Source organism: Stegostoma tigrinum, chromosome 14, assembly GCF_030684315.1.
Source record: "Stegostoma tigrinum isolate sSteTig4 chromosome 14, sSteTig4.hap1, whole genome shotgun sequence".
Classification (NCBI taxonomy): domain Eukaryota; kingdom Metazoa; phylum Chordata; class Chondrichthyes; order Orectolobiformes; family Stegostomatidae; genus Stegostoma; species Stegostoma tigrinum.
Window position 1 is genome coordinate 55,092,050 of NC_081367.1, and position 27,587 is coordinate 55,119,636.

The window sequence follows — 27,587 nt, forward strand, 5'->3', positions numbered from 1 at the left end:
CATGACTGACACGAGACTCCCGAAGCAGGTGCTCTAATCCTAGCTTTGAAAGGAGAGCACCAGGTGAACAGAGAAAGTACTTCAGTGATGCTCTTTAAAGCAGCATTGGCGAAGTGTGGCATTCCCACAGATACCTGGGAATCACTGGCCCAAGATCGTCAGAGTGGAGGAGGAGCACCCTGGAAGGCATTGAGCACCTCGAGACTTGCCACTGGAAAAAGTGGAAGCTAGGTGAAAGATGTGCACTGTCACTCCACCTACCTGTTCCCCTGACTGCCACCTGCCCCAAGTGTCATAGAGCTTGTGGTAGCTGCATTGGTCTGTACAGCCCCCTTACCGTTCACCCCGAGGGTGGAAGAGTTATCCTAGTCTGAGGAACTTTGTTGAGTTGAGACTGGAGCTATAGCAGGATTTGAATAGGTTAAGCAACATAAGGGATTAGTCCAAATCCTGTCACTTGAGAGGATACAATCTCTTTGGTGAAATTAGGGTTATTTAAGGGTGTGCAATATAAAGCTACCCAACATCAACACAATATGTTTAATTCGTAACGCCTATCGTAGGTAAATCTGAGTTGTGCTTTTGGTGCTGCTTTATTGAGGTTGTGAAGTTGTTCCTGCAGAGAATGATCCATTTTATGCTGTATCCTGGTAATTAAGAATACAGAAAGCCATCAATCACTAATCTCTTTCATTTTAATGCACATTGTTTAAAAAGAAATCACCAAATGAAGAGTGAAAACCTTGCTTTGGTTACCTGTTCCGTAGGAGTTAACAAACGTTCTATAACTCAATAACCTTACTGATGCTGTAACACAGCTGTTCAGTGGTGAGAAGATATGGTGTCAACTAAGTGAGTGTTTATTGGTTACTGAGCTGCACTCTGTTACTTTGACTCTGAAACTCCCTTTCAGACTTGATCTCATGAATGCTTCCATAACGTCCGCTGTTCCTGCCTGACTGCTCCCAGGTTTCAGAATCTCTCATCTTGTTTACTGATGTTCACAGAGCTAAGGCTATGATTTCAGTGTGTGGGCCATCCCAAGTGCAAGCACAGTTTAGAGCTAGGCAACTAAACTGTTTGCTTCCCTTCAATTTTCGAGTCAAAAGTTGCAGAAAAAGTTGCTCATTTATTCTGAGCACGTTATCTCTATCTAGTGTTACAATTGGTCTCCGGGTGAGGATGCTCACAAATGGTTATGCTGCTGGGTGTGGACGAATAACCTTTTTTGGATTAGTTTTAGTAAGGTTAATTTTTTAAAAAAACTGCCCCTTGTTGATATCTGTATCCAATTTAAGTGCAATTTTAAAACGAATTTAAAGAAAATGGTGAGGTTATTAGCTACTAAATGTAAGAAGATATATCTTAAAATCGACACACAAACATAGATTATAAATGTGAGTTGAATAGAATGATATCAGTTAAAAAGACTTATTGATCAGTCTGTGGACTCTGTGAAGTACAAATAATGGTATGTTGCAGCCATTAAGTTAGATGGTACTTCTAGCACAGATCTTGGTTGATAAGCAATTGATTTCAAGTTTCTTGGTTCTGCAAGTAGCTAGCAGGTTTTTGTCTAGTTTCCTTTCTAACTTCACTGGTTTGTTTGTGTTCCAGCAGTGAATGAGGAAGAATTATGTTTTAACCGCAGGGCAGGAGTGTCGAATGGCTCAAATTATGATCTTCACAGGATACTAGTCCATACTGGCACATCGGCTCGTTAATGTGCGCAAACCAGGGATTAGAGTTTGCTATTTGGGACATTAATCGCAATCGTTTGCTTTCTGCTGAGTGGTAGGGTGGTTAGCCCCTTGTTAGCTCATGAACTCACGGTCCAGTTTGTTTTGATTCAGAGATAGTGGGAACTGCCAATGCTGTAGAATCTGAGATAACAAGTGAGGGGTAGGTCATGCCTCACAAACCTTATCGAGTTTTTTGAGGATGTGACTAGAAAAGTTGATGAGGGTCGAACTGTGGATGTGGTGTATATGGACCTCAGTAAGGCATTTGATAAGGTTCCCCATGATAGGCTCATTCAGAAGGTCAGGAGGAATGGGAATACATGGGAACTTAGCTGCTTGGATACAGAATTGGCTGGCCAACAGAAGACAGCGAGTGGTAGTAGAAGGAAAATATTCTGCCTGGAAGTCAGTGGTGAGTGGGTTTCCACAGGGCTCTGTCCTTGGGCCTCTACTGTTTGTAATTTTTATTAATGACTTAAATGAGGGGATTGAAGGATGGGTCAGCAAGTTTGCAGACGACACAAAGGTTGGAGGTGTCGTTGACAGTATAGAGGGCTGTTGTAGGCTGCAGCGGGACATTGACAGGATGCAGAGATGGGCTGAGAGGTGGCAGATGGAGTTCAACCTGGATAAATGCGAGGTGATGCATTTTGGAAGGTCGAATTTGAAAGCTGAGTACAGGATTAAGGATAGGATTCTTGGCAGTGTGGAGGAACAGAGGGATCTTGGTGTGCGGATACATAGATCCCTTAAAATGGCCACCCAAGTGGACAGCGTTGTTAAGAAAGCATATGGTGTTTTGGCTTTCATTAACAGGGGGATTGAGTTTAAGAGTCGTGAGATCTTGTTGCAGCTCTATAAAACTTTGGTTAGACCGCACTTGGAATACTGCGTCTAGTTCTGGTCACCCTATTATAGGAAAGATGTGGATGCTTTGGAGAGGGTTCAGAGGAGGTTTACCAGGATGCTGCCTGGACTGGAGGGCTTATCTTATGAAGAGAGGTTGACTGAGCTCGGTCTCTTTTCATTGGAGAAAAGGAGAAGGAGAGGGGACCTAATTGAGATATACAAGATAATGAGAGGCATAGATAGAGTTGATAGCCAGAGACTATTTCCCAGGGCAGAAATGGCTAGCACGAGGGGTCATAGTTTTAAGCTGGTTTGAGGAAAGTATAGAGGGGATGTCAGAGGCGGGTTCTTTACACAAAGAGTTGTGAGAGCATGGAATGCGTTGCCAGCAGCAGTTGTGGAAGCAAGGTCATTGGGGTCATTTAAGAGACTGCTGGACATGCACATGGTCACAGAAATTTGAGGGTGCACACATGAGGATCAATGGTCAGCACAACATTGTGGGCTGAAGGGCCTGTTCTGTGCTGTACTGTTCTATGTTCTAAGGTGTAGAGTTGGAGGAACACAGCAGGCCAAACATCATCAGAGGAGGAAGAAGCATCCAGTTCTGAAGAAGCAGCCAGACCCAAAACGTCAGCTTTCCTGCTCCTCTGCTTCTTGGCCAGCTGTGTTCATTCAGTTGTACACCATGTTATCCCAGTTTGTTTTGAGTTGCCTTTCGCCTTTTGGTTGGTTGGTTGCTTCTAGATTCCTATGGCACTTGTAGATATGATATTACAAGATTCCACTCCAGAAAGCCACTAAATTTGTATCCACAGCCATTTTTGACTGTATTTTCTGTTTAAAAAATCACATTGTATTTAAAAGTTCAATTCGTATTAGTAATCCAGGGTTTTGATTAGTTGTAATGATTATAGGCCCATCCATAGTTGCGCTTGGAAGGTAGTGGTGGGAAATTTTTTGAACTGCTATTTGTGATGCAGGTGCTATCACTGCTGAAAACCTATCATAAGAAATAGAAGGAGTAAACTGCCTTCAAGCTTGCTTCACCATTCATTTTTATTGTACCTGATCATTTGCCTGAATCCTGTTTTCTCATATGTCCCGGTATTCCTGATCATCCCTGAGTAATAAGAAAGCTGTCAGTTCTCAGTCTTGAAAGTATGCAATGATAGAGCAATCACATTCCAGTTTGTTGGAGAATTCTGAGGACTCATAACCCTTTGAGTGAAGAAATTTCTCCTCATATCAATCCTATGTTATGCTGAAACCACATTCACATGCTTTGATTTTCAATAACCAGGTGAAATTGTCTCTGAGGCCCCTTTATCGAACCCTTCAGGATTTTGCATCTTTCAGTGGAATCACCCTCACTCTTTGCAACTCCGAGAACAGGCTCAATTTGCGCAGCCTCTCTTCATAAGGTATCAGTTTAATGAATTTTGACAGCATCACTCCGAGCACAAGTACAGCCTCCCCTCAACAGGGAGACCAACATTGCACAATATTCTATAAGTGTGGTCTCACCAAAGACATTCACAATTATAGGAAGTCTGTCTTGTGTTTGCACTCAAATCATTTGCAATAAAGGCTGACTTACAATTTGGCTTCGTAATTACATGCTGTACCTGGTTGCTACCTTTCAGTACTTCTTATTCAAGTACCTCAGTCCTTCTAGATATCAACATTCACAAATTTCTCACATCTCCACTTTTGTTCAAAACAGGAATGCTGTTTTTCAATCCTTATTAAAATGAATACCCCCCTCCCCCGCCAACATGCTGTATTTCATCTGGGACCGTGTCTATTCATTCAATCAAAGTATATTTGTAGTCATTTTTTCATAATCCTCTTTGAATTTCCTCCGAACTTTCTATTAGCTTAGATATGTATTTGATGGTAAATAGCTAAGCAACAGTAGAAAAATTCTACCAAATTGAAAATTTCTCATGTATCTCTGCATCCTGTCTGTTGGGTTCTTAAGAAATAAGGAATGAATCCTTACTCATTCCAAAAGTCCACTTTTATTTCTTCTCATATGTAGACTACATAGTGGCAATTTGAGATGTTTGCAACAGCAGCTTTAATCAAGCTGCTTATGCATTTTTGCTTGATCCTCCCCAAAGTCACAAATAATGCTCAGTCCATTCTGTTAGACTATTCTACGATATCTTCCCATGACATAATTGCAAGCTGTTCCCCACACCCTAACTACAAGATCTAAATAACAGTCTGTTGATCATGAGCTTCGTATCTGCTTCAAACTGATCTCCTTAGTCTTGACTGCACCTGCAAGTCAGCTTTGTGCAATGGCATTTGTAAATTTAACCCTCGTTATGCTGTAGCTCAATCACACAATTTTCAATATACTCTACATGCTCTGTGCACTAATATATCACTCCATCTCCGTAACCTATTTTTTTTGCATGTACTGGTTCCAACTTATTTGTGCAAATAATTAACAATGCTAATGAATTTATAACTTGTGATTTTTGTTTTGTAAAATTGTGGTAACTGAATCATACAGGCCTTATATTGTGCTTTGTAAAGCCATGCTAACTTTGATTACACTGTTTCAAAGTACATTGTTAAAAGTTCTTAATATTCCAGCATTTATCTAATGAGTGATTTCAGGCCAACCTGTGGTTACTTGTTTTCTCTGTTCTGACTAGCAGAGTTACATTTGCTAACTTCCAACCTACTGGGACCAAAATAGATGTAGACAATTTTGGAAAATCATAGCTAGCACACCACCTACCCCCACTACATCTTTGCGTGCTGCTAGATCGGAAATTCCAAGGTTTTTATATTGAAACAGTGAAAAAACATTGTATGTCCAACTTGATATCAAGTGTTTTTATCCCACTGGCTTTTGTGTTTTGTATCTTTTCTTCCACAGCCCCCCACCCACCCCCGGCCAAAGTATTTGTTGCAGTCAGTGCTCAGCAGTCAGAGTGGCCACGATAAACTGTCATCCTCTCCAGAAATAGTAGGAACTGCAGATGCTGGAGAATCTGAAATAATAAGGTGCAGAGCTGGATGAACACAGCAGGCCAAGCAGCATCAGAGGAGCAGGAAAACTGATGTTTCGGACCTAGACCCCCCTCCCCCAGAAATGGGGGAGGGGAAGAGGGTTCTGAAATAAATTGGGAGAGAGGGGGAGGCGGATTGAAGATGGATAGAGGAGAAGATAGGTGGAGAGGAGTCGGATAGGCCAAAGAGGCCGGGATGGAGCCAGTAAAGATAAGTGTAGGTGAGAAGTTAGGGAGGAGATAGGTCGGCCCAGGGCGGACGGACAGGTCAAGGGAGCGGGATGAGGCTAGTAGGTAGGAGATGGGGTGGGGCTTGAGGTGGGAGGAAGAGGATAGGTGGGAGGAAGGACAGGTTAGGGAGGCGGGGACTGTCCCTGGGACTCCCTTGTCTGCTCCACACTCCCCTCCAGCCCCACCACACCAGCACTTGTCCCTGCAACCGCAGAAAGTGCTACACCTGCCCCTACACTACCTCCCTCACCCTCAACCCAGGCCTCAAGAAGACTTTTCACACCAAGCAGATGTTCACCTGCACATCTACTGAAGTGGTATACTGTACCCACTGTTCCCGTTGTAGCCTCCTCTACATTGGGGAAACCAAGCGGAGGCTTGGGGACCGTTTTGCAGAACACCTACGCTCGGTTTGCACTAAACAACTGCACTTCCTAGTCGTGAACCTTTTCAACTCCCCCTCCCATTCCTCGGATGACATATCCATACTGGGCTGCCTCCACAGCTACAGTGATGCCATCAGAAGGTTGCAGGAAGAGCACCTCGTATTCCGCTTGGGATCCCTGCAGCCCAATGGTATCAATGTGGACTTCACAAGCTTCAAAATCTCCCCTTCCCCTACTGCATCCCAAAACCAGCCCGGCATGTCCCTGTCTCCCTAACCTGTCCTTCCTCCCACCTATCCCTTTCCTCTCACCTCAAGCCCTAGCCTCATTCTGCTCCCTTGACCTGGCTGTCCTCCCTGGACTGACCTATCTCCTCCCTAACTCCCCACCTACACTCAGCTTTACTGGCTCCATCCCTGCCTCTTTGACCTGTCTGTCTCCTCTCCGCCTATCTTCTCCTCTATCCAGCTTCTATCCGCCTTCCTCTCCCTCCCTATTTATTTCAGAAGCCCCTTCACCTCCATTTCTGATGAAGGGTCTAAGCCCGAAATATCAGCTTTCCTGCTCCTCTGCTGCTTGGCCTGCTGTGTTCATCCAGCTCTACACCTTGTTATCTCTGTCATTCTGTCTAATTTGCTTGCTGTTTTAAATTGTTTTATCAAAATGTAGATTGCTGCTAAGTATCATATGAAGGTTATCTGAATACATTGTAGAAAGAAACAAAACATTTACATTTTGGTAGCCGTTACTCCAACAATATGGTGGTACCCTAATACTGAATATGTCATTATTTGTGCATGGGAACATCTATTATTCACCTGTTGTTGAAAATGTTTCTGTATGTCTGCTGTTGAAGTGCAGGACCTCTAGTATCAGCATCCTAAATAGATAGCAGGATCTGGTGGAGTTTTATTTTTCACTTTTACTCACCAGAGCCCTCTGGTTAAAACGCAGGCTACACAAGCAGCTGCATTTAAAAACAAAAACTAACCGTTCATTAGAAATTTAAATTAAATCAAGTTATTTCATTTATAGCAGTTCGGGTAACTGCTGGCAGCACTTACGTTGTAGATAAATAATCCCATCAGTCACTGGTTTATTGTCAGTCAGCAAAAGAACAATAGTAATAGAATATACAGATGTTCACATGGGACCACATAAGAGTTGGGAATAGTATCAATTAGATTTTGTATCAGTTGGAGAGACTGCAATACTGTATCCAGTCCCTCACTGTTTGAGATAGCCAAGAGTCAAATCCCCTGTACCTTACTGGATGGGGTAGGTAAGAGTCTTGTGCACTCTCCTTTGCTGGGTTAGATGCAGGTAAACAGTCCCTTGCCTTGTGATGTGGGTAACAGTCTGATGTTTCCAACTGAATGGAAGCTCAGCACTCAGACCAGAGAGTTAAACGAAGTACTGAGGCCCTCACTGCTGAGTTGGCTGATCGGATGTAGAATTCAAGTGTTGAATACAGTATAGTAATGCTGACTTCACTCCCCTTGAGCTAGGGTGGGATAATTCAGAATTACATAATCCTCGGCTATATTACTTGAAGTGAAAAGAATCTTACGCAAGACTTGCCATATGTTTTGGCCCAGTGTGATCTTGAAGCCGTACAAGTCAATGGGACCCAGGCTTCATAATGGGCTTTGTTCATGTTGCACTACCAGTCTTGACGACAATCATCTGATAACAAGTCTTGACATCTGTTAACAAAAGTGAGGTACCTGCAGACTGCTTGGGAATGTTTGTACCAGGAGGGCAGAGAACATGCATCATCAAAGCATCTTCAAACCTTCTTGAAAAAATACATCAGCCCCACCAACTTGCTGGACTCTGCTGCCCAAAACCACCCAAACTAGTGAAACAGCATTCACTTAGATACCAGACATCTTGAACATCTCCAGAAGGCCAAGTGCACACTGCAGAAGGGATGTACGAGAGCGCTCTCATCTCACCTGCCAGCGTCTTCAAACACCACCTGTGACGGGTTGTGCATGTCCAATATTAATCTGCTTTGTCTCCTCATGAGCTGCAATTATGCGCTGGAAGAAAGTCATCCTTTGTCTAGAGGAACCACTAAGAAGAGGAGAGTGGTTGAGTTACAATTTTAGTGGTTGATTGCATTGGACAGATATGAGGAGGACCCAAAAGATTGTGGGTGCTGTGTTAAGATATTTCAAAGAATAACACTTACTTCAGGCTAGAGGGAGACTATTCAGTAGTCCTGTCCATGCACTGGCTCTTCAGGTGAGTATTTCACTTGGTCCCACTAACCTACCTTCTCCTAGTAACCCTGAACATCGAGTAGAAGTTTGACTCCCTCTGGAATGCTTCAGTTGAACCTGCTTCAAGTTAGGAATTATGTTGGAGACTCTAACCACTCACTTTGTGAAAATGCAAACCGGGGTAGTTGTCGGCCCTTCAGCTCCTTGAGCCAGCTCTGCCATTCAGTAAAGTCTTGGTTGGTCTTATTATAGAATCATAGAATCCTAGAATCCCTACAATGCAGAAAGAGGCCATTTAGGCCATTGAGCCTGCATCCCACCCAGAGCCAGTTCCACAAACCCCTCCTGTTCCTTAAACAACTAATCCACCTAACTTACACATCCCTGGATGGGGAAATTTAGCATGGCCAGTCCACCTAATCTGCATACCTTTGCACTGTAGTTTGGTGGAGTTGAAGAGGCTCGCGACTGGGAGGTGCTGTCGTTTGTCGCAAACTGAGTGTAGGTGTTCCACAAAGCAGCCTCCAAGCCTCTGCTTGGTTTCCCAACTCCCCCTCCACTCCTTGGATGACATGGTCCATCCTGGGCCTCCTCCAGTGCCACAACAATGCCACCAGAAGGTTGCAGGAAAAGCACTTCATTTCGCTTGGGAACCCTACAGCTCAATGGTATCAAAGTGGATTTCACAAGCTTCAAAATCTCCCAGCCCAGATCATCCCCACCTCCCTAACCTGTCCGTCCTTTCTCCCACCTATCCACTCCTCCCCCCTCAACACCCTCCCCCACCTGCTACCTACCGGCCTCATCCTCACCTCCTTGACCTGTCTGTCTCCTCTCCGCCTATCTGTTCCTTTATCTATCTTCCATCCACCTCCACCACCCCCCCCACTTATTTCAGAATCCCCTTCCCCCTCCCCCAATTCTGAAGAAGGGTCTAGACCCGAAACGTCAGCTTTTGTGCTCCTCTGATGCTGCTTGGCCTGCTGTGTTCATCCAGCTGTACACCTTGTTATCTCAGATTCTCCAGCATCAGCTGATCCTAATATCCCTGAATCTATCTAACTTTTGTTTAAAACTATTCAAGGACTCTTGCTTCCGCCACATTCCCAGGAGAGTTCCAAAAGACAGTCTTCCAAGAGAAGTCCAAGATAATAAAATGTGAGGCTGGATGAACACAGCAGGCCAAGCAGCATCTCAGGAGCACAAAAGCTAGCAGTTTCAAGGCCGAAGAGATTACAAGAGAGTTGCAATGGGAGAGAGATTCCCTGAGGCTGGTCCGGAGGGTAACTTCTTCAGTGCTCCTGAGATGCTGCTTGGCCTGCTGTGTTCATCCAGCCTCACATTTTATTATCTTGGAATTTTCCAGCATCTGCAGTTCCCATTATCTCTCTTCCAAGAGAAGACTGTGTTAGCCTAATCTCTGTTTTACATGGGAAGCCCCTTACTTTTAAACAGTGTCCCTTACTTTTAGGTTTTCCCATAAGAGGAAAAATCTCTGTGCATATCTATCCAGTCAGAGTTTGTCAGGATTTCAGATGTTTCAGCCAATTTAGTTTCTATCCTTCTAAGTTATGATAGATACAAGCCTCATCTGTCCAATCTTTATTCATAAAATCATCCATCCGCTTCAGATCTTACTCTAACCCTCTCTGATTTGTCTCCAACGTACAGTCGGTTCTGATGTAATGCATGTTTCTTCAATGTGAATTGGTTTGAATGCAATTGAAGAATTGTACAATGCTATTTGTAGAATGTGAACTTTCCCTACTTGTATTTGTTATGACACAGTTCCATCCCCTTCACTTTAAATATCGCTGTTATTGCACAATTTTCTTAACACGAGATTGCATGAGAATGAAACTATCACGACATATCAGAACTGACGATATTCGCATTGAATATGAGGGGCGAACTTAACAAAAGTAAGTTTGTAAGTGGTTGACAATGGATAGGCAGTGCGGCCCATGAGAAAAAACAGGCAGCCTTAGGATTGGGAGCATTTTAGAATTCTGCAGAAGCCAAAATGTTTAGTGAAGATGGGGAAAACAAAGTACAAAAGTAACATTCCTGGAAATTTAGAAAGTAATGACAATACACTCGATAACTATATGAAGAGAAAAAGATTATTTAATCCAAATGTGGGTCCCTAATAGTCGTAACTGAGAAATTGTAATGGAGAATAAAGAAACTTGCGAACAACTGAAAACATATTTTTGGTTCTGTCCTCACACAAAAGAGGGCACAAATTCTCAAAAATATGACGAAGCAAGGATCTAATTAGAGGGTGGAATTGAAGGAACCCAGGTATTCATAAGAAAATGCTGCTTGGGAAACAAGCTGAAAGGTTGACCTATCACAAGAGCCTGATGATCTATATCCCCAGAGTATTGAAGATTGTGGTCCTGGAAATGTTTGCATTAGTGGTCATGTTTCAAATTTCTCTAGGCTTTGGAGCAGCTCCTACAGATTCAAGGGTAGCAAATGTAACCTCACTTTAAAAGAGGAGGGATGGGGGTGGGTTGGTAAAAAGACACACCCAGACATAAGTAGCGGGGAAATACTAGAATCTTGATTATGTTTTTTTAATCAACCTATTCAGAGGTATTATTGCATGCCTCTGGAGCAAGTGGGATTGAACCTGAACCTCTTGCTATGGAGGTAGAGTCACTATCACTGCACCACAAGACCTCCAGGAGTCTATTACAAACAACATAGAAGCAGAACTTATGGAAAGCATTGGCATTGGACAAAACCAACATTTGTTTACGATAGGCAAATCATGCTTCACAAATCCACTGGAGTTTTTGAGGCTTTAACTGGTAAAATATATAATGGAGAACAAATGGACATAGTGTATTTAGATTTTCAGAAGGTCTTTTGATGAGCCTCCTCATGAAGTATTGGGGTAAAATTACAGCACTTGGGATAGAGACTAATATATTGGCATAGATTGAGGGTTGGTGGATAGAAAGGGAATTGTAGAAATAAATGGATGAACACAGCAGACCAAGCTGTATCAGAGGACCAGGAAAGCTGACGTTTTGGGTTGAGAACCTTCTTCAGAAATGGGGGAGGGGAGGGGGATTCTGAAATAAATAGGGAGGGGGGGAGGCGGATAGAAGATGGATAAGGGAGAAGATAAGTGGAGAGGAGATAGACAGGTCTAGGAGGCGGGGTTGGAGCTAGTGAAGGTGAATGTAGGTGGGGAGTTAAGTAGGGAATAGGTCGGTCTAGGGAGGACAGACAGGTCAAGGAGACGGGATGAGGTTGGTGGGTAGGAGATGGGGATGGGGCTTGAGGGGGGAGGAATGGTTAGGGATGCGGGGACTAGCTGGACTGGTTTTGGGATGCAGTCGGTTGTGGGGGGCGGGGGGGAGGGATTTTGAAGCTTGTGAAGTCCACATTGATACCCTTGGGCTGCAGGGTTCCTCAGCGAAATAGGAGATGCTGTTCCTGCAGCTTTCGGGTGGCGTCATTGTGGCAATGCAGGAGGCAGAGGATGGAACATGTCATCCAAGGAGTGGGAGGAGGAGTTGAAATGGCTTCCGACTGGGAGGTGTAGTTGTTTGTCGCAAACTGAGCGTAGGTGTTCTGCAAAGCGATCCCCAAGCCTCTGCTTGGTTTCCCCGATGTAGAGGACGCCACAACAGGAACAGCAGATACAGTATACCACTTCGGCGAATGTGCAGGTGAACTTTTGTTTGATGCGGAAGGTCTTCTTAGGGCCTGGGATGGGGGTGAGGGGCAGGGTGGGAGGTGTAGGGACAGGTGTAGCACTTCCTGTGTTTGCAGGGAAAATTGCCGGGGTTAGTGGGGCTGGAGGGGAGTGTGGAGCAGACAAGGGTGCCATGGAGAATGTGGTCCCTCTGGAAAGCAGATAAGGGTGGGGAGGGAAAAATGTCTTTGGTGGGGTCAGATTGCAGATGGCGGAAATGTTGGAGGATGATGTGTTGGACTCGGAGGTTGGTGGGCTGGTACGTGACGACGAGGGAGATTCTGTTATGGTTATTGCGGGTAGGGGGTGTGAGGGATGAGTTGCAGGAAATGCAGGAGACACGGTCGAGGGCATTTTCAACTACTGTGGAGGGGAAGTTGCGGTCCTTGAAAAAAGAGGATGTCTGGGAGTGGAATGCCTCATCTCGGGGGTAAATGCGGCAGAGGCGAAGGAATTGGGAATGGGATGGCCTTTTTGCAGGAAAGTGGGTGAGAGGAGGTATATTCTAGGTAGTTGTGGGAGTCAGTAGGTTTGAAATGGATATCGGCTTCCAGGTGGATGCCAAAGATGGAGACAGAGAGGTCCAGGAAGGAGAGAGCGGTATCAGAGATGGTTGAGGTGAACTTAAGGTTGGGGTGGAAGGTGTTAGTGAAGTGGATGAACTGTTCGAGCTCCTTGTGGGAGCACGAGGTGGCGCCGAAACAGTCATCAATGTAACGGATAAAGAAGTGGGGGATTGGGCCGAAGCTATGCTTGCCTCTGTAGGACACGTGGAACAATTCCTCTTCCAAAGCTACACTGGTCAGCTTTCCTGCTCCTCTGATGCACATGGCCTGCTGTGTTTATCCAGCTGTACACCGTGTTGTCTCAGATTTTCCGACATTGGCAGTTCCTACTATCTCTGTAGAAATAAATGGGTCTTTTTACAAGGGGCAGGCAGTGATTAGTGGAGTACAACGAGGTCAGTGCTTGGGCTCCCACTATTCACTTAACTGAACTGGATGAGGGAGCCAAATGTAATTTCCATGTTAATGACAAAAACACTAGGTAGAACAATGATAATGGGCACTGCAGATGCTGGAGAATCCAAGATAATAAAATGTGAGGCTGGATGAACACAGCAGGCCAAGCAGCATCCCAGGAGCGCACAAGCTGACGTTTTGGGCCTAGACCCTTCTTCAGCTTTTGTGCTCCTGGGATGCTGCTTGGCCTGCTGTGTTCATCCAGCCTCACATTTTATTATCTTAGGTAGAACAATGAGTTGAATGGAGTGTGCAAAGTAGCTTCAAGCTGATTTAGGTATGTTGACTGATTTGGTAAACACAGGGCAAATGCAGTGCAGTGTAGCTAAATGCGAAGGTATTTACTTAAGTTTGGAATCTCGAAAGGTCAAGTATTATTTAAATGGTGATATGTTGGGAACTGTGGAAGTATAACTGTCATATACTAGTCAACTAAAGTAAACCGGCAGGTATAGCAAGCAGTTTGGAAGACAAAGGGTAGTGAGGCTGTGGGGAATTCTCTCCACAGAAGGTGATAGGTAAATTTCTCTATTTTAAAGGCATCAAGGCATAGAAGAAGAAAGCAGGAATAGGGCTGAGATAGAAGATCAGCCATAATCGTATTGAATGGTGGAGCAGACTCAAAGAACTGAATGGTCTACTCCCCCTTGTTTCTAAGTTCCTCTGTGTAAACAAGTTGGTTTATTCTATTTTATCTTTTCTTTACTGTAATAAACTTCTGTGACAATTAAAACTAAATTTACTGTATTACGTGCATGTGTTTCATTGAAAGACCACTTTGTTAAATAGATTAATCTATCATGGGGTGATTTGGCCAAATCTCATGCAAATGAGAATAAAAGGTATGACTTCATAAAGGAAGGTAGCCTCCTGTAAAGCAGTAACTGAGACACATTGAGGCAGAAATTAAGGTGTTTTCTCCTGAATCTAACCATGTTGTACCTAACCTTAGAGTTAGCACTTAATACTGAGGCTTTGTCCATAATGGAAAATTTGCAATTCTATAGCGTTAACAAAACTTAGCTAAATGAGAAGCAGAAATCAGTAAATCAAAAACAAAAGGCAGTGGGAGTGAGACTAAATTAGACCTTCTGCAATGCTTTGGGAATACTTGAATATAGCAGCAGACGGGGATGGAGCTGGCAATGAGGAATCATCTCGGGAAGTAGACCCATTACTGACCAATTGGTCAAAACGTGCCAACAATTTCTTCACCTCTAGCTGTGAACACTTACTGCAAATGTAACTTATTGATCAAAATATTTTGATTTTCACAGTTTTAAGCCTACAGAAATTTGCAATGACTGCCTCATGCAACAGAGGCTGTTGGTGGAAGTTGATGGATGTTTATGGCCATCGTATTTGAACGTATTAACTTAACCTTCTCCCAGACCATCTGGTAGCATTGTGTTTAATAATAATGTGCAACCTGAAGCTCAAATGGAACCATCTAATGTAAATGCCATTTTATAATCAAATTATTTGTATTCCATTGAGAGCAGTGGAATTGTAAAAACAACAGTGGGAATCAAAAGTTTCTTAAAAGTGAGTATCTTGTATAAAATATTAATCAAGAAGAAGTTTGAAGAAATTAATGGAGCTAAAAACTAACAGGTTTCCCTGAAGGCTTGCTTCATATATGATGGGGAACAATTTTTTTGTGATCCCCTACACTGTGTCATTCAGTGAGTTTGTAGCTGACCTGTGATGCAGGTGTACACTCACGTTTGCCTCATCTTTCAAGTGTTTGCCGACAATCTATTGATCTCCGTTTCAAATTAAAGATTAATCTATCTTTAATGACTGGGAGAGTTATAAACTTTGCAAGGGAGGCAGGCACGAAATTATAGAATTTATGTAATCATAGTGGTTATGAGATGTTGTTGTGGTGCAGTGGTAGTGTCCCTACTTCTGGACAATGAGGCCTGGGTTCAAGTCCCACCTGTTCCAAAGGTCTGTACTGACATCTCTGGAACAGGTTTATTAGAAAAATACATAAATTTTTAAAAAAAAAATCAAGTGGTTACAGCATTGTAAGTAGGAGTGGAAGCAATTCAATTGTCGTGATAAATGTAGACACCAACAATATAGCAACACAAAGAAGAAGGTTCTACACGGTCAGTATGCGGAGCTAGGTGCCAAATTAAGAAGCAGAAATTCAAATAGTCATAAATAATAATCACAGAAGTCATAATTTCTGAATTTTACCTGAGATTGTGTGAAAATTAGTATATGTCAAATCAGATTGAAGAAATGAATGCATGGCTCAATGCATTTTGGTAAAATGATCAGGGGAAGTTCTTCCTTCAGTTAATGGTAGAACCCTAGGCAGTGTAGTCGAACAGACACCTTAGGGATTCTGGCACCTAGGTCTTTGAAAGGTGTGACACAGATAAGACAGTAGTTAAGGAGGAGTTTAGCATGCTTGCTGTCATTGCTCAGACCATCGAGTATAGGAGTTAGAACATTATATTGGGGTTGTACAGGACATTAGTGAGGCCCCATCTGGGGTACTGTGTACAGATCTTGTCGCCCTGCTTATAGGAAGGATATTACTAAATTGGAAAGGGTTCAGAAAAGATGAACAAGGATGTTGGTGGGACTAGAGGGTTTGAGTTATCGGGAGAGGATGGATGGGCTGGTACTCTTTTTCACTGGAGCGTAGGAGACAGAAACAAAGTTTCAAATATGCTTCTCGGAATGGTGCACAAAGTAAATATAAGGACGTGTTACCTTTATGCATGCAACATTCACAACAAGGTAAATGATCAAATAACACAGATACTTTGATTATAATTTAATTACCATTACAAAAACAAAACTTCATGGAGACCAGGACTGTGAACTGAATATTCAGATGTATTTGATTTCTCGGAAGGACAGACAAAAAAAAAAGTAGATAGTTGCACTGATAATAAAGGATGGGATTAGTATATTAGGGAGGATCTTGGATTGTTACAACAATGAGTGGAATTTCTTTTGGACGGAATTAAGAAATGGTGAGGCTTGGCAGACATTGGTTGGGGTCGTTAATAGGCCACCAAATAGAACTGGTAATGTGAGGCATGGTATAAGTCCAGAACTGAGAGAAGCATGCAGTGTAGGCCACACACAGTGATCACGGGTGACTTCAATCTACATGTAGACTTGTACACCAACTGAGCACTACATCTGTGGAGGTTGATTTTCTGGAGTCTGTTAGGGATGGTTTTCTAGACCAGTATGTTGAACCAACTAGAGGACATGCTATTTTAGATCTAGTGTTATGTAATGGAAAATGGCCTCATTAAACAGTCTTGTAAAAAAAGTCTTTGGGAATGAGAGACTGATATTATAGTTTCTCGCATTGTGTTTGAAGGTGAAGTTGCTCATTCTGAAGCAAAGGTGTTAACTTGAAGAGGAGAAATTATTGAGGAGAAATTATTAAGGTGCAAGACACAAATTAGCTCAGATGAACTGGGAAATTATATTAAAAGGCGTGACTGAACTTATGTAGTGGGTAGTTTTTAAAAGAACCGTTGCTTGACTGACAGCAAGTATATATTCTTTCAGGGTGCAAAAGCACAAATAAGATGAGTCAACCATGGCTATTGAAGGAAATCCACGATTGAATAAGATTAAAAGAAAAGGTCAATGAAGTTACCAGAAATGGCAGTAATTCTGAGGTTTGGAAGATTTCTAGTATACTGCAAAGGAAGACAAAAAACTAGTAAGGAAAGAAAGAACAGAATACAAGTGCAGTCTAGCAAAAGACATACCAAGATTTTACAGTCCATTTGTAAGCTTAGAAGAAAGGTTTGGCTAACATTACTATGATCCATTACAGCAGGGTTAGGAGAATTCATCATAAGGTATGGAGAAATGTCAGAGAAGCTAAATTTATTATTTGTTTCTGTTTTCATCTGCTGGAAACGGAGAACCAAGTGGCTAGGGAAAATGAATTGATGGAAATTGCCATCAGATAGAAAATTGTGCTGGAAAAATTAATGGCACACCAGATTGATAAATATTCAGGATTGTATGGTCTGCATCTTAGAGTGTTGAAAGAGGTAACTTTGGAGATAGTTGATGCTTTATCTTCCAAAGTTCTAAAGACTGTGGAATGCGTCCTGTAGATTGGAAGGTACTAAATGTCACTTTAAAATTTAAGATTGTGGCAAGAGAGAAGATGGGAATTACAGACCTGTTAGGTTGACATTAGAGAAAACGCTAGAACTTATTGTAAGGGATAGGATAAATAGATAAAGATCTGTTTGGGCATAGTCAGCATGGATTTGGAAATAGGAAATCATGTTTGATGAATATATTGAAGTTTTCTGAAGATGTTACCAATGAAGTTGATGATGAGCCAATCTATACTTAGATTTACAGAAGGTTTTTAAAAACGTCCGTGACAGAAGGCTGATTAGAAAAAGTAAAGCACATTGCAAAGGAGAGATAATACACTGGTATGGATTAATAATTGGCTAACAGATAGTGAAATGTAGAAATAAATGCATCGTTCTTGTGTTGGCAGACTGAGACGAGTGAGGCACCACAAGGATCAGTACTTGGGTCTCAGCTGCTCACAATATATATATTAATGATTTAGAGCTGTAATATCTCCAAATTTACTTTGATACAAAACTGACCGTGAATGTGTGTTGTGAGGAAGATGTAAAGCGACTTTGGGAAGATTTGGACAGACTCGGTGATTGGAGAAGAACTAGCAGAAAGAATATAATATCAGAAAGTGACAGGTTGTCTGCTTTGGTAGGAAAACTCGATGTGCATAGTATCTTTTAAATGGTAAGAGATGGTGTCAGTGTACAAAGGGATCTAACTGTCCTTGTTGATAAGTCACTGACGGCTATTGTGCAGGTGGAGCAAGCAATTTAGGAAGGCGAAAAGGAATGTTAACCTTTGTAAGAGGATTTAAGCACAGGAGCAGTGATGTTTAGCTTCAACTGTTTAGGAGCTTGGTTAGACCATACCTGAACGACTGTGTACACTTTTTGATATTGCTATCGTAGATGAAGTACAAGAAAGGTTAACCAGATTTGTTTGCAGGGTGGTAGGCCTCTCCTATGGGGAGAGATCAAGCGAACACTTTAAAGTTTGGAAGAATGAGAGGTGATCTCATTGAAACCTAAAAATACTTAAGGTGACAGAGTAGATACAGATAAGGTGTTTCTTCTAGCTGAGGAGTTTGAAATGTGGGGTACAACTTAAAAATAAGGGGGTTGCTGCGTTGGCCTGAGATGAGTAGACATTTTGTTTATTTTCTCAGAATTGTAAACCTTTGGAATCCCCTACCACGAAGGGCTCAGTTTTCGAATAAATTAATTAACTTTATTGTCACATACAGGTAGCTCTCCAATTACGTGATAGTTGCATTCTTGTGTGACCTTGCAGTGTAGAAAATCACGTAAGAAAATTGCTATACCAGTACAGCAGAAAGTTCACGTTATCCAAACAGTGTCCACTATTCATCAATCATGTTACAGCCAATTCATGTTAACGAAACGCACGTTATACAGAACTCCCTGTATATTCAATGAGCACTGTGAAAAGTTTATATGTCGCTTCTTAGAGTGCCATCTTAGGTACAAAGTTGCCTAGGTTCAGCTTCTTTAGTTACAAGATGTTGGAGAATAGAGAAATAAAATGTCCAGCATTGCAGAAATAAAAGTCCAGAACAGCGGTCTTCCAACCAATACCACAATGACCCCTAACCTCTGGTCTGCATCAGGGATTGATAGATTTCGGATTACCACAGATGTACAGAATTATAGGAATGGCATGGGTTAAAGGCTTTGAAATGTTTGATCAGCCATGATGGTATTGTTTGGCAGGGCAGGTTCAATGGACTGCAGGGCCTACTCCTTTTCTAGGAATTGATGTAGCATTGAGTCTTTTAATGCTTTACATTGGTTCCACGATATCGAATTGCTAACCTTAGCTGGCACCTCTTCACCATCGATATGCAAACTTTTTACAGCCCCCCCGCCCCCCCACCTCCAGAGGTTCTGAAGACTTCTCCCTTGAAAGGAGTCCTGAGCTGTTTCTTTCTGTCATCCCTGTCTCTCATCTGTAGAATTAGAATTAAATTTTATTGTCAGGTGTACTCAAATACAGGAATTCAAGAGTACAGTGAAAAGAGTACAAAGTTGCCGTTCTATGGCACCTTCTTTAAAATACAAAAGCAGAATTTAGAAAATACAGGTGAAGAAACAAAAGAAATAGAGGCAAAAAAAAGTCTAGATTTTAAAGTCTTACCTCCCTGGGTCTACCACTGGCTTGGAATTTGTCAGCTTTCTCCTGAGACATACTCCACTGATCGCCTTTGCTGTCACCAATTGTTGGAAGGAGCTGCTGCCACCGGTTGTCGGGAGGAGCTGCTTGTGTTGCTGCTGCCTCCAATCATCGGGAGGAGCCGATTCTTGCCACCGCTGCCACATGTTTGCAAGGCCAGGCCTGATCTCGCCCTGCCAAACAAGCTGATAAAGGCTTTGAAAGAGAAATAAACAGCAAAAGTAAAAAAACTGAAAAACAACACAAAAACAGACGGAAGCACTAGAGCCCTGGGCCAGGAGCCTGAATGCAGCATTGCTATTCCATCGCTGTCTTGAATTGTTTGTTCCCAATTTGAAACTTTTTTCCCTTTTTAACAGCTCGCCGGCTAAAGGAGAGTCACTGAAGTCCTTCTATTACTTTTACACAGGAAAGAGGAATTCTTCTTTCAATGCGGCCTTTTTGCAGGAGATGTTTTCAGTGAACTGGTCCCACACATGCAATTGTTCCTTCTTAAGGAACCAATCAAAGCATTGTTGTCAAGCAATTGTTCCCTAGTTCAGAACTCCTTGGCTCCATTCTGTCAGTTTTCATTGTTACATTGAAGGCAGCATTGTGTACAACTTGCAATGCAGTCCAATAAATATGATTTTTATAACTGCAGCCGCCTCTTTGCATGGTGCTTTTTTTGGTTTAAAGCAATTGTTCCTTTTTTTAATCCACAGTCCAAAAGTAAATTAAAGAAATGGTGTGATCTTTATGATATATGTCAGAAAAAACAAGGATCCTTATGTTGACCACTGGTGAATGCCTCTATAGAATTTCCCCTAGCTCAACAAATATTTAGTAGCCATTACTTTCTTTCTCCTGCCATTCAGGCAATTTTATGACCATGTTGTGACTGTCTCTTGTAATCCATGAACTCCAACATTTCTCACATGGCTGCTGTGTAATATTCGATCAAATGCCTTTTGGGAGCCCATGTACCTCACATCAGCATTACCATAGTAAACCTCCTCTGTTATCTCTTCAAAAAAAAAGTTCAAGTGCATTAAATGCTATATTCTTCTAAAAGAATTCCATGTTGGTTTTCATTTGTCCACCTGGATCTGTCCATGTGAATATTTAAGCCTGAGGGTAAAAGAATTCTTGATCTCTTGGAGAATTGGTGTGCAAGAAATGTGTGGAAAAATTTGTGAGACTGATGTTTAACCATGGCCTTACTGAATGGCGGAATAGGCTAAAGAGGCTGTATGACCAGAACTGAATTCTGAGGCAGAGTCACCGGACTGTTTTCTCCTTCACAGATGCTGCCAGACCTGCTGAACTTTTCCAGCAAATTTGTTTTTGTTCTTGATTTACAGCATCTACAGTTCTTTTGGTTTTTATTTTGTATTTATCTTAGCTTTTTATCATTTGACTTTGCTGAGTAAATTGGAAACCGTAACTTACTTATATCTGCATCCTTCACTCGCATTTCCAGTAGGGTTTAACCACCCTTAGAGAGTTTCCTGTTTTCAGAAGCAGACTATTTGAATTCATGGCGGTTGGGAACTCCCCATTTCTCTCAATGTTTCCACTAGATAACTCTATTATCTGTGCATTATGTTAGAGTTCTCAGAGACACACTTTGCTTTTGAGTTGCTGTTTGGCTAGTTCAGAAGCACCACCATCAATAGGCCAAGCAGCGTCATAGGACCAGGATGCTGCTTGACCTGCTGTGTTCATCCAGCTCTACACCTTGTTATCTTGGATTCTCCAGCATCTGCAGTTCCCATTATCTCTCACCACCATCAATAGTTTGTTTTGCTCGGAGATCTTGTTTTATGTGTTTGTAGGTTGCTGGTTTGATTGATGCTCTTAGAAGTTATGCCCCCCCGCTCCAACTACTGTTGTTCTCCTGCTTTGTGGTTGGCAACTACTCAACAAAGCTTCACTATTTCAATGATAGTGACACTGGATGTTTGTGTTGGGCCATTTCTTGTGATGTATATGCCAGCTAGTAACTTTCAGTTAGTCTTACAGTACCAATATAATTTCACTAGGCAGATTGTGGGCTATCTGTTTAACTTCTCACATTAGCAAGGAAATATTCAGTAAGAGGAGCATGGTCATTGATACCATCTGTGTGAAAAAAGTTTTTTGAGGTTTGAAAATAACTATATGAAATGGACAGGATAATGGTTTTATAAAGGGTGCAGTAGCCCAAAGCTTCAAATGCCATTTTTATTGCTGTACTTCAGATTTTGCAACCATTGTGCAATGACTCACTATGCAGAACACTCATCTTCAACTCATTATGGTGTCACCTTCCTGTCTCAGAGTCATCTTGAAAATCCAAAACTTCTTCAAGCCTGGAGTTTTTAAAACATTTCCTGCACTACTTGCCACGCCCATATCTGAACTAATACCTAAAACTACTTGAAAACTTCAGTTGTGAAAGTGCTTGAATAAATGCTCTGATCCCTCCTTTCTTTTGCCCTGTTGTCTTTTCTGTTCCCCTTCATCATCAGGTGAAGTGGAGGGGTGAGATGGGGTCATACACCCCCCCCACCCTTCATGGTCTCCTTCCACACTCACTCTTCACCCTTATCCATCACCCTTCATCCTCGTTAGTCCATGATTCAGCTTTTTGCTAACTTGCCTTTATGCCATTACTTCCTTTTTCCAACTTTGAAATCACTGACATTGCCAGATTTACTTTGAGCTGAATGGAGGCTACAGCCTTTTTTATTCAAAAATAGATTTTACTCAAAAATATCTTAATATGTTTACATAGTCACTAAAGCAGTTTCATTCTGTACTGTAACATAAGAAATGAACAAACATTGGAATTTGACTGTATCCAACAGACAAACCAAAGGCATTTCTTACTTGCACAAGGCTATGCTTACGTATCTTTGTGACACCGAGGAGGATCCAATAACCGAGCAAACCCCCATTTAAATTTGGCAGAAAGACCTTAGATGGTGGCCTGCCCCTGCTGCATTTTGACAGCAGCAACCCCACGTTTAGTGCATCTCAGCACATAGGCCTGGTCGAGATCTTTGCGCTAGAAGACCAACAAGCTTTGTCAGATCAAAGAGCATTTTTCACCAATTTGATGGTCCTCCAGTTACAGTCAGTGTTTGTTTAGGTGTGTGTCCCAGGGAACAGACCATATAACATAGTCCCACGTGACAGAGCTGCTTGGGACAAACTTGGATAAAAACCAGTGTACCTTTCTCCAGATTTCCTTTGTAAAGGTACATTCCAAAAGGAGATGTGTGACAGTCTCTGTCCCTCTCCCCCAGTACCCACTTCAAGGGCAGGAGTCAATGGTGCCGAGCATCTGGGCGTACATAATTTTTAGGTTGCAGTACCTGGTCCTGAGTTCAAGCTCTGAAGTTTTGCTGTATTTGTTTATTGTGTTTCATCGTGTTCAGGAAACCTGTATAATTGAATAAACGTGAATTGAGAGGAGAAAAGGTTGACAAAAAAAATCCAGAAATCCTTCATAGAACGTTAATATGCTGATAATAACCTTTTGGTGGGGGTGGGTTTGGTAAAGGGCGATGAAGGGACGCAGTTAATATGCACATTGTAGTGATGAATTTCAATTTGTTGTTGGTTTAAGTGACCTTGCAATGCTACAGGTCTTTTTCTTTTTTAACCTGGCTATGTGGCAGTAGTTGTGTGCAAGCATATTACTCCTTAATTGTGCCCCTGTTTACTTTACAGCTCTAACAAGGTTTATAATAAGGATCCTGAGAGCAAGCTGTGGTAAATGTACGAAGTGCCTGGAGTAGGATAGAGAGCAAAGGTCACTGTGCTGTTATTGTTGTGTCAATTAGCTTGTCGATTGTACAGAGGCGGGAGGCGAGGCGGGAAGGCAAACTGTGCTACAAAGTGGGCAGCTGTGATTTTGTAAATTAACAACTTGCCCTGAACTTCTCCTTATTTTCTAATCTCTTTCCCTATTGAACTGGCCCCCTCCCCCTCCACCTCCAGTCAAGTCATGGGGAGACAGGGCAAGATACTTTTTTGAAAAAAATTGATACTAAGAAAGAAATTTCCAGATATATTCTCAGCTAGAGATCTGCTTTGTATGTACGAAAAGAAAGAGAAAGTTTTGGGAAAGGTGGGAAGTAGAGAATATAATAGTAGGGGAGAGGCTGACATGTAGATTAGCTGCTGGAGGATTCAATTGGTGTTGAGTTTAAAAGTTTCAGGTGGAACTTTAGGAAAGATTGGCTGGCAGCTGGTGTGGAGATCCCACCCCCTTGCACTTTACCTGTTTAGCAAGGTCTGGATATAAGAGAATCTGCTTTTTAAAAAAAACAGACACACACTCAATCTGAGATAAAACTCCCACCATACACATAGCACAAACCTGGAGCCAGGAGACGGGACAGCAGTGCTCATCAACATTGCTGCAAATATGCTGTACTTGGAGAATGCAGCACAGTCACAGTACAGTGAGGTAAGTGGAGTAGAAACTCACACCCACTTCTGCAGGGTTTTTGTTCAGACTGGATCCCACTAAGATTTATTCGATTGTTAATTATATATATATGTATACAAATCAGACATTTGAACATACAATTTCCAAATGAAATTAATTAAATTTGTCACTTTATAATAGATTGCACATAACATCTGAAAACTCAGTTTGGTTAAAGGCTGCTTTTTTGTATCAAATCTCAGCTGTCACTATAATTTGCGATAGCTTGAAAATCACACCCAAGTTCACCTCTAGCTTTTGTTAGGGATGGCAGCTTTGTAAAATGTTGCTAATTAATTTATTGAGTTTCTGCAGTCAGTGTTTGAAATAGTAGAGAAAATTATCTGACGTTTTTGAAGTCTGGCGTTGCAATGGGGGTTGACAATAAAACTCGTAAACTTCATAAGTTCTAGCCTTTAGGTAATACACGGTGGAGAACTTTACTTTTTTGATTTTGGAAACTGTCAATTTCTGAGAGCTGTGATTGTCCAGAAGAGTTTTAGTTGAAGCTATTTTACTGTATGACAGAAGGTGATGAGGAAGGCTCTGAAGCATTCAGGAGACATAAATAAGTTTAGATTTTCCAAATTGCACTTGTCCATACTCATATCAAGAAAGTCTGGATTGAATCTTGCAGATTGGTTGAGGTTAATTTGAGAGCATTTGTGAAATTTTCTCGAGTTCAAACAGACAAGTGAGGTGGAAGTGTCACATATAGAGGGCAGAAAAACCTCTTTTGCAACAACTTCGTTGCACAAAAAATATCCACAACTTATTTTCAATAAAATTTGCCCTTTTGAAAGATGCAGCTCAGAAGTAGCTTCTGCTTTTTCTTTTCTGAAACAAAACAATTGCCAAACCCCAAAATAAACAGTACAGGTTTTCAAAACTGAAGAATTCTCTGAATAATGAAACAGCGATTCGCGGATCCTTTTTCTAATGCTGGCTTGAGATATTTAAAGTTTACAGATATGCTTTACTTGCAATTGAAGTTATCGTGCTCATTGATTTACTAATTATGACAATTTAAATTACATGAAACATAACAGCAAAGTGAGAATATGACGCTCTGAAATCACAGATTTTTCCAGACATGATAAATGCTTCTGTATTCAAAATAACACAACTCCCAAATTGCTAAAACCGTAACTGTGCAAGAAAATCTCTATAGGATCAAATACATTCCCATAACTTACCTTAACAGCACACAAGATGAAAGGTAGCCTTTTCTGAAAACTCTGAATCATCTGAAGTTGAGACAAAGTTTCTATACTAAGCTCAAGTTCGCAACTTGATCCCAAAGGAAGACATCAAGTCAATAAACGTTAATTTTTTTTAGAAAAAATTGCAAGAATCTCCAGGCAACTGTTTGACATGGAAGCATATTTTGGTAAGGCTCCCAAGCATCACGGATACTGAGTAACATTTTGTTGCAACTGAGACCCAAAACTTTTCTCTCTCTGTTTTAAGTAAGTTTAGAATTGTTACTCCGGCTGTTTCCTGATTGTTAGAAAATGTGCATAAATTAAATATTTGAAGTGTTGTCTTGGGCCATTGGTTATTTAGTTTCTTATAAATGTGTTGTTGCAGTCTGTGAATACTGAGTGAGATAAGCAAGTGACCTCTACAAACTGAAGAGAACTTTGGAAAAACCTTTTAAATAGCACTGTTGTCCAGCATCATTAGGTATAAAGCTTAGCTGTGTAACGTGCAGACAGTAGTAAAGGCACCATATAATCAACCCCTTGTGGAATGTCAGCGATGGCTGTTTTGCTGGGTGATTCTCCCAAATTGTTGAGGGTTTTACTCAGTTCTGGAGAGTTGACAAATGTGTAGTGGTCTTCTCTCAAACCAGCACCTGGCTGCTTTGGTGTACTCTGCATTTTCACCACATCAGCTAAAACTATTTTGATCCCCCATCTGAGAGAGGTTTAGAGTATTCTGTCTAATTGCAGTGTTCAATCAGGCTAAAGAGAACAAAGTTAAAACATTCACCCTGGCTGCATGTTACTGCCCTTTAATGTTGATCAAAGAACTGTTGTATCCAAGAGAAGTAATTTATGAGGACTAAAAATTCCACCTTTTGACAGTCATCCTGAAAATGTTTTGTCAGTGTTCTGGTATTTCTGATTTCAGAACTAGATAAAACCAGGTTTCTCCCCAAAGTTCACTTGGCAATTAAGCTATGCTGATTGACCTTGTTTTGTTAATGTAATTTAATACAGTAAACGTTGGAAATCGTCAACAGGTCAGGCAACATGAGTGGACAGAGTATGCTTGGGGATCCTGCTACCTTTCCATCTCTGCTCCAGGCCTTCCCTTCCTGCCAACAATTGAAGCCTTAAGTAAGCAATTAATGCTAGGTAATATGCTCATTGTGCTGCTACTGGTATTCAGTTAGCATTGGACAAACCCGATATCAAGTGGGCAACCCAAAAGTCAAAATTTGGCAGAGCTGCTCACCAGCTATGTTGGGCATATGCCTTGTACAAAAGTCTGTTCAAAAAGCTCAAAATTGGGAAAGGGCCCCGTAGAGAACCATTCCCTTGCCCTTGGTACCCAAATCCCTTGCCCCTTCTACCCAAATCCCTTGCCCCATGGCACCCATCCCACTCATTCTTACCTGTGGCCCTGAGTTAGTGTACCACCAACAGTTACCACCACTTCTTCCCTGATGGTGCTCCATTTAATGGACAGCTTCTGGTTTCTAATTGGCCAACAGCTCTGAAGAAGGGGAATTTCTATCTGTCTCTCCTCCCATCCTTGATTCCATAGCTGGCTGCCGGAGGACTATTTATTCACTTCCTCCCTAAAGGGATGCAGCATTGGATTCCAGCCCCAAGATCCTTATTGTCTAAATTACATAACACTAAATGTTTTGATCGATGACCTGGTGGAAGCTATAGTATTAACAGTTATATAAAGTTAGTATTTTCACTTTGCTTTCTGTTGGTGGTGATGGGGAATAATTGTAGTGAAGGTGTTGTGGGATTGGGGTGGAATGAGTCGTGGCTAGATTGGCAGTGAGAAGAAGGAAAGGGAGGAAGTTGACCTATGAAATCCAGCAAATTTCCCAGTAATCCATTTGTAGTTGCTGTTGGGTCAGGCTTTAGGTAGATGACCTCTGCTATTTTGATCAAAGGCTTGAAACAGATGGGGAGATCTAACACATCAGAAAATAAAGTCAACTTTTTAATCTCACGTGAGATTCTGAGGAATACTTTTGTTTTGAGAAGAATGGCACCCAAACTCATTTAGATCTTGTAGTGTACCTGAAAACTCATGGAGGTGACTTGAGTTAGTTATTAGATATCTTATAATTTTGAATTGAAAATGTTTGCTGTTTTACATTTTGATCTCCAGGAGGATCTGGCATGTTGTGCATTTGTTTGGTCATTGAAGCTTTTGTGCTTCTGTCAGGGTGACATTAATTGAACCTGGTTCTAAAGTCATCGGAATAAAACAAGAAAAATGTGTCAGTTTCCGAGTCAACAACTCCTTGTGCATTTGATCAGATGTGCCATTTTAATTGACTTTTGCTATCCCTGTCTTTTTTTTCTGCCTGAAGATAAACTTCACTCGGAGATCTTTCTTCCAGGAGTTGGTGAAGCAACATTTTAATCAAT

At 41.7% G+C, this 27,587-nt stretch overlaps 1 protein-coding gene across 3 annotated transcripts in view; it reads left to right on the top strand.

Moving 5' to 3' along the window:
- The window catches only part of tp63 (tumor protein p63), a 145,696-nt gene that overhangs the window by 22,235 nt on the left and 95,874 nt on the right, over positions 1 to 27,587 (top strand). For 2 of the 3 annotated variants that reach the window (XM_048541788.2, XM_048541789.2), the window contains exon 1: positions 23,811 to 23,940. The exons of the other annotated variant lie outside the window; for it this stretch is intronic. In XM_048541788.2, the coding sequence (XP_048397745.1) occupies positions 23,899 to 23,940 (42 nt within the window). In that variant the 5' untranslated portion in view covers positions 23,811 to 23,898. Of the gene's footprint in view, positions 1 to 23,810; positions 23,941 to 27,587 lie in introns of those variants that run through there. 3 annotated transcript variants of the gene reach the window in all.